Source organism: Phalacrocorax carbo, chromosome 5, assembly GCF_963921805.1.
Source record: "Phalacrocorax carbo chromosome 5, bPhaCar2.1, whole genome shotgun sequence".
Taxonomy (NCBI): domain Eukaryota; kingdom Metazoa; phylum Chordata; class Aves; order Suliformes; family Phalacrocoracidae; genus Phalacrocorax; species Phalacrocorax carbo.
Genome location: NC_087517.1, coordinates 7,976,470 through 7,984,077, shown reverse-complemented (window position 1 = coordinate 7,984,077; position 7,608 = coordinate 7,976,470). Strand labels below are relative to the sequence as shown.

Below are 7,608 nucleotides of genomic sequence, written 5' to 3'. Positions count from 1 at the left end.
AATGGTTTGGGTTTTTTTGTTGGTTTTTTTTCCTTATGTGGCAACTTCTGGAACAGAGTTTTTGAAATAATATGGAACCTGCACAAAGCTCCGATCTCCCAGAGGAAAAAGGTGAATTTGTAGGTTCCCCTTAAGTAGACAGTACAACTTCTGATGAGGATGATACTAGTCTAGTCTTTTTGTAGTAAAGGTAATTGTTTAATGCAGAGCATCTTTTATGCATTTTTCCTGTTCCTGATACTTCAGATTATCCTTATAATCCTGCATCAAGGGAAACAGAAATAAACCCAACATTGATTCTTCTCAGTTTAATGGAATACAGCATAAATAGTATAGAAAATAACCTACTGCTGTGATTCCTCTGGGCATGTGTACATGCATGAAGGGGTCTTTTAAGCAGAGGAATGTCAGCTCTGTGACTCTGAGTTAGGAGAATTAAGAAATAAAATGTAGCGAAAGCAAACCAATGGCACAAATGTGTAATAGTAGATAGCTTTTATTAGATTAATGTGGTCTGTTCTCAGTTCTGTCCCCACTGGTTTGAGCACATTCCCAGCCTCTTGACTTAATTTGATTGTGAAGATGGTTCTCCTATTTGAGAAGTGAAGATTTGCAATTGCTGGTCAGAAGTCTTATGTATTCCATCCCATGTTCATCTTCCCTAGGATTGCTTTTCTGAAATACATGAAAGACTTTTTGGAAGTATGAAGTGTTTTAGAAATGCTTACAGAAAATCTAGAGGTACCGCAGAGAATCAGTTTCTGCCTGTATCTCTTCTCACACTAAGTGTATGGGAGCTCTATAACAAATGTAAAAAACCTATACAAAATTTTCACGTGTTTATAAAAAGCTGTGTCAAGTACTAGTCTTTCTTATGCCTCTCTCTGTAGCTTAATATTTACTTCCTCCCCAGCTGCCTCTTGGTCCTGTATCTCACCTGTCTTTCCTGTGGTTGCTGGCCTTCAGGTGCCAGGATAGACAAACAACTCCAATGCTGCTGCTGCCTGCTTTCTTTTCTTTAAACTCTAGCATAGATTTACAGTAAGTATGGCTTTCTCTGTTTCACATAAACTTGGTCTGGTTTCAGGAAGAATACAGATGGATAATGAAGTTGCAGCCTTTAGTGGCTGGATAATAACGTTAAAGCAACTTCCGAAGAGAAGTACAGCTTTACATGTAATTAGAACAAATGTTGAGAGCTAAGACAAGGTGCTGAATGCAGTCTGGAGACTTCTGAATGACTTGCAACAAGCCTCACTGGGAATTTAGCACTGACTGATTTTCACTGTCAGGTTGGGGGGTAAACTACGTATAATCATAGTGAAAATGAGGCAGGTGGATATTGTCCACAACAAAGGATGGTCTTCAGACCTGTGCAAGAATTCTGTTGAAATCTGGTGAACAGAACCCTGTTTAAGAAACAAATTTTTGTTTTAGCTTTCCACTGACAGGGTGTCCCCTTTGTGCATTCAGTGTAGATTTTTTACCCCCACCCTTCTAATCCAATTTCCTGCCCTGAATTTGATTGATACCAGTTATTTTGACAGCTGTCCCTGGGGTCTTTTCGACAGCAATGATATGAAAATAGCTTCAACAAAGAACAAAAAAATCACCTTCTGTCTTTCACCTTCTTTTTAAAAGAAAGAGAATTGATTTCTTTGGTCATGGGCAGAGCAAAGCTTCCTATCTCTATCTGCATTGCCAACAAGAAGGAGATGGAAGTCTTGATACCTATTACAGAAATTGGATTGGGTAGATCCTGTTCCTATAAATACCCTCACTCATTACAATTCAATTTAGCGGGTTTGCATATGATGATTTTCAAGTCAGAACCTGAAACAAAGGACCCAGTGGGTTTTCCATGTATCACGATTCAGGAGACTTCTGTCATAAAATTCAGCAATGGCTTTGCTTCATGTCTTCTTTTTTATCACTTGGCCTCTGGGTTGTTCAAAAGAAAGCAGTGAGAGCACAGCACTGACAGTTTTTATTATCTTCTGTCTGAAAAGCATATGCCTACATAGTACTAGACTTCCATCTCACAGTTGATAATAACAATTTTCCCTCTAAAAAGGGGCACATTCAGAATAGTTGCCTACACAAATTGGTTACCGCTTTTCAGAAAGAGAATGAATAGAATTTGGGATGAGTGGTGGTGGTATAGTGTTACCAATATGATAAGGGGAAGAACATACATTTCAACAGTAAGTACTTAGGTGGGGCAGCAATCCTGAAGGTTAAAAAGATTAATATGATATGTTTTCCTCCACTCTTACATACAAGTCCTTGTACTTCCTGTCTATTAAAGTAGGTGCCTATTGTTGTCACCTATAAAAGATACTAAAATTGTAAGGTTTTTTTCATGAGACCTATTGTTAGTTGTTTCAATTTTTAAGTGCAAAACCAGGTAATCTTCTACCACTAATATTCAATCCTTTCAACTGTTTGGATAATTTTAGGGCAGAAGTATCATGTCCCTCTAATTAAAATCTGCTAACCTATATTGGTCTATATTGTCATCCAGTCTATGGCCAGTGTTGGGATCTGGTGAAGCAGTTGGCTTACTAGAACCTGTTTTCTCCCTGAACAGTAGAGCAAGTCCTAAGGTCTACCTTCTTGCTTGCTTCTTCTTTTTTCCTGTCCTGCATGGGACAAAAGAAATCAACATCCAAATATACGGGGAGATGAAAGAGGTGGGAATTTTAAAGATGGACTGTGGTCTGTGCCCCCTCTTCAGTCTGCGGCACATAAAGTTCCTAAGTCTTTTTCAATACAATTTGTGCAAGTTTAGAAAATGAACCAAATTATCTCAGCTATGAAAATTGTCTAAAGTAGAGGAAACTTCAGGGATAGAATGTTATCCGTGTACTAGTAACTCGCTATTGTAGGTCACAAACGGAAGGTTGCATTACCAATTTCTATTAATCTATGGCTGTTATTACTGAAAATTAAAAAACAGATAAGCAAAGATTAATTTTCTTTTGTGTATTTTGCTGTTAATCTGGAGCACAGGTTTTGTCGTTTTCTTGTGGGTGTGCATATAGTGGTCCAAATTGACTCAGAATAGCTACAATCGGTAAAAAAAGAAAAAACAACACCCAAACAAAAAAAACCCACCACATTATTTTGTGTGAATTGAAAACTACACAGATTTCCCTTGATTCTGTCCCTTTTGCTGTAGGTTACATAGCTCAAAATCTGCAGGCTTCAAATCTGTCTGCAAGTGAAAAAACTGTTCATAGCAAGTTGTAAGCTGATTTGCCATTAAGTTGTTTTAGAAAATAAGGACTTTTTTCTTGCGTGTCAGTTTTCTGGACTGGCATAGGGAAGCAAGTATGTTTGCAGCAGGAGTTCAGCTAACTGACTATGATGATTTTTTAAATTATTAATATTATTATTTTAAATGGTGTCACAAAGGGACAGGAGCTTTTAGTGGATTTAATAGAAATAAAAACACCTTTGATATGCTGATTACAGTTACTACGTTTGTGACTTCTGTAGGCAGTAGCAGTTAAATTACACTTAATTTCCAAGAATATATTTGCAATTGGGCATAAATGGGTTTTTTACTGTCTTCAGCCTGTAGTCTTTTTTAGCATTTCTCTAAATAAAGTACAAATCATATGGCAGTCAAAAAAATAAAACAGCATCTCTATTCAAGTCTTGTTTACAGTAAAGGCTGTTTGTGTGAGCTTCTTCATAAGTCTTAAATCACCATCTGAATTGTCTGGAAAAACTAACTCAACCAAACAGTACTGAATACCCTTTGTTGCATTTCTGCACCTTCTTATTTCCAATTTGTTCTTTCATCTATAATTCTTACCCCTCCATTAGATTCAGTGAATATGGTCTTTTACAGGCCTGAATCACAGTCCGTCCACCTTTTATCTTTCTTTTCCACACGTCTTTGCAGCTAGATTTTTTTAAAGTAAAAATGTCCACAGCATCTCATATCTTTTATCAAACTGTATATTTCTTCAGATCTAGAAAGGTAATTGTAGCCAGGCTTTAATCTCACCTGCAAGGAAACCTGGAAGTCTGCGGGCCGTTGCGCTGCTATTCCATGCCATCGCAGTCTTCCCAGTCGTACTGAGGGAGTAGTTCAGCACACGAGGCATTCTCCTCAGGGTTGTAACTGTGATGAATTAAGATACCTTAGCACTTAAGGAATAGGTGTTGAATGCCACACACTGTTCAAATGATAATTTAAATTCTTCTTTCCTAAAGCTCTTTGGCAGGGTTTGTTTGGGAGCAAAGGGGAAGTATGTTGTTCTTCATTTTTCATGTGCATTATCTTCTGAAGTGTTGCTTTCCGCTGTTTTTACAGTAGTTGTTTTCCAGGAAGTGATCAAGAGATTGCAGTATCTTTATGTGTATACGAAACAATTTGAATACAAGCCGGTGATACTGTTGTGGAATGTAGAGAATATGAAGTATTTGTTTTCTTTTGTGACATTGTAAATCCTACTTCCCATCTTCAGTTCTGCAGGTTTTTCTTGAAGCAGGATATGGTTTTTCTCTCACGTAAAGTCAGTGCTATATTTAGGTAGTTTTCTGTTAACGTTATTTTATATTAAACTCTGAATTATTGCATTGACAAAACATTAAAACTGATAAAAGGCTGGGCACTATCTCAACCTGACCTTATAATTTTGATATTAATTTCTTTCTAATGACCTCATACTGCAGAATGCTTAAATGCTTTCAAGTTCTTTCAGCTAAGATCCAACTTGTTGGAGACATTAAGGTCTTGCATGACTTGTCTTTCTGTCCTTTCTTCCTGTATGTAGTGCAACTCTTCATTTTGAAAGAGTTTAGTACAGGTTCTTCATCTACATGGATTAAAATGGTGTAAATGTCTCATTTGTTTCTTAAATTCACTTCAAACAGTTCTGAGGTTTTTCATTTGTTTGTTTTCCTGAAACAAGTCTGATTATCATGTTACTCCCATGGAAATTAAGTAGCTCAACTGAGGTGACAGAAGGTATTCTTGATGTTTATTTTAATTTATACTGGTTTTAATAAACCCCGACTAGTGATGAGAAAAGTGTCTGAGGATTGCAATACAGAGATCCTTTTCAGCTATTGTGTTTCACTGTATCTTTCACAGGTTTGAAAGATAGTTGTTTGTGTTCTTTGCTTTATATTTTTGCTATGTTCATAGGTTACATTTTGGTTGCTGTTAGATGTCTGTTGCCTACCACTTCAAATGCCTGCTTCCTTGTGGGTGGTGATATTTCTTGTTTCTTAGAAAAGCAAATCTGAAAAAGAGGGAAGATGGAACACTGTCAGTTTTGTAGAAGTTTGTAAATCCTCATCCAAGGGCAATTACTTAGTTGAGTAAAATAAAATTGTCTTCTGTAATTCAAGTTGCCTAAAATATGGGTAATGTGTTGTGCTTGTAGATTATTAACTATGACAAAGAGGAAAAATGCTGTTATGCTAACAGGGATTTGTGAGCTTTCATGGCCTATTACTCCTCCACACCTGCTGGGCTGATTATTTCAAACTGTCTTCATCTCTTCTAGAAGATACCTGCTTGTTTATAGGAACAGAGTTTCACTAGGGATACCAACAAAATGTTTATTATGACTACTCGTTAACTCTGTAATACAGAAATATCTTGGAAGTCTAATGAAAAATATTACTGCTAGATGAAGCAAAGAGAATGAATGAATAGATATGACAAATGCTGATTTCTTGTGTGCTTTTTTTTTCTTGAAATGACTTTCAGTTTTTGGGTGTCATCATGTCTCTCTCCCTTTCCACCCCAAATAAGTATAATGTACTTCCTTTGTTGATTTTTAGGCATTCGAAAGGGATGTTCTTGCTGATTCAAGACAACATAGTTCTGTCCAGGACTCTACACTGGGGATAAGGACATGGGACTCCTCCTGCCAGATTCCAGATGGTTCATTACAACTGACATCTTGGTTGACAACTGTGAAAAGGAACTTTGGATTATTTTATTTTATTTTTGTGGGAGACCACAATCCCCAAACTGTAGGACATATCAGGTACCTAATCAGATACTTACTTAGACTTTTCCATAATGTTATTTGATTGTTATTTGTCTTCTATGAAGGACCTTAAGCATTCACATCTTACTCTTTCTTTTAAGAAATTTAAAATTCTTGTTTTTATATCTTGCACTGCAGCTGAGTAATGACAAGAAGTTGTATTTCTTATTTTTTAGGGAAAACTGAGGTGGTTCTGTTAAAGCTTTAACCATTAGAGTTATCTTTATGTAATATTTAACATTATTATTGTACATTATTATTCCAAATTATAATTACTAGTAATGGTGGTTATTATTATCCTAATTACCAAACCTGTCTCTTTCTTCTTTGTTGCTTTTGAGAGAGTGCTTAATTTTATTAAGACTAGTTTTGCTACATTTAGTAGGTAGAATAGTTCCTGCATTCAGAACTTGCCCAGTTGTTACCTGGCAACTAGGAAACTTAATGAAATTTGAGTCTTTGCACACTTGGTGCCTTATGATTCATCTTGCTTTCAATTCTTTCGAAATAACTCTATATGTAATTCTCTTTTCCTTTCAAATGATAAAAACTCCCCGTTTCTGTTGGAACCTAGTGTGATTTGGGGATCCTGAATGTTCAGGTGTTCATTTTAAAATACAGAAGGGAAAATCTGCAAGTGTTATCCTGTAGTGGAGCTCTTATTTCGCATTTGTATGGATGTCTGTTATTATAACCCTCTTGATAAAAGTGGTTAAAAATAAAATGATCACTCTGTCCCTCTGATATAAAGCAGGAAAAAAAATAACAGGAGGGGGAATCCTTTTTGCAGCAAAGTCATGTTTATTTTGGGTAGCTGTTTTAGGTATGTAATTTTTAAAAATTAATTTAAAATTACTCAGTGATCCACTTTTTCTTTGTCCTAAAGGTTCCATATTTCTTGTAGAATTTTAAAATAACCTTTTCTAATGAGGATGTCTGATATTCTTACTGTAAAAGATGAAACTGATGCAATGAAGGGCTCAGAAGCTGAATTTAAAGATACAGACCCAGTTGAAAACCTTATACAATCAGGAAGTCAGGAGCAGATTCAAGGGGAAAAGGATGAAAATTGTCCTGATAGCAAAACCAATATGCCGGTAAGAAGCTTTTCACTTTTTTTTTTTCCACTAGTATATCATGTCAAATAAGTTTGTGTCTTCTTGTTCTCCTTTTTCATGATCCTCTTACATGTTTCTTTGGTACAGGCCAGGCAAACTTGGCTGGTGTTAGGGAAGCAAGTAGAATGATTATTGCTTCCTCTCTCCTCCTTTGCCCCACTTCTCTGTTTATATTAATGTAAATATGAGAGTCAGTAATTTTTAATGGTTTGAAGTACGTGAGCAGTTTGCATGGGAACCAGACAATTTGTCCATATTTGTTTTACCAAGTGCACATGTGAAGTTGAGTCTTTCCAGTGTCACAGAACAAGGGAAATACTCAGCACTCAAGCTGTCTTTTGCTGTTGCTGGATCCTGACTGAGTTTCAGTGACTGGGCTGTGTTAAGAATACACTGTATAGAAATGGTGTGGTTTGAGCAAACCACCCTAAAATGTTGGGCGTTGCTTGTGTGAACAAAGAGCTACAGCA

The 7,608-nt window shown here is 36.4% G+C and overlaps 1 protein-coding gene across 7 annotated transcripts in view; it reads left to right on the top strand.

Moving 5' to 3' along the window:
* Nucleotides 1–5,878: 5,878 nt before the first annotated feature.
* R3HDM1 (R3H domain containing 1) overlaps nt 5,879–7,608 on the top strand; it is a 59,717-nt gene continuing 57,987 nt past the window's right edge. For all 7 annotated transcript variants that reach the window (XM_064451053.1, XM_064451051.1, XM_064451048.1 and 4 more), the window contains exons 1-2: nt 5,879–6,017; nt 6,907–7,117. In XM_064451053.1, coding sequence (XP_064307123.1) covers nt 6,947–7,117 — 171 coding nt within the window. In that variant the 5' untranslated portion in view covers nt 5,879–6,017; nt 6,907–6,946. The remainder of the gene's footprint in view (nt 6,018–6,906; nt 7,118–7,608) is intronic.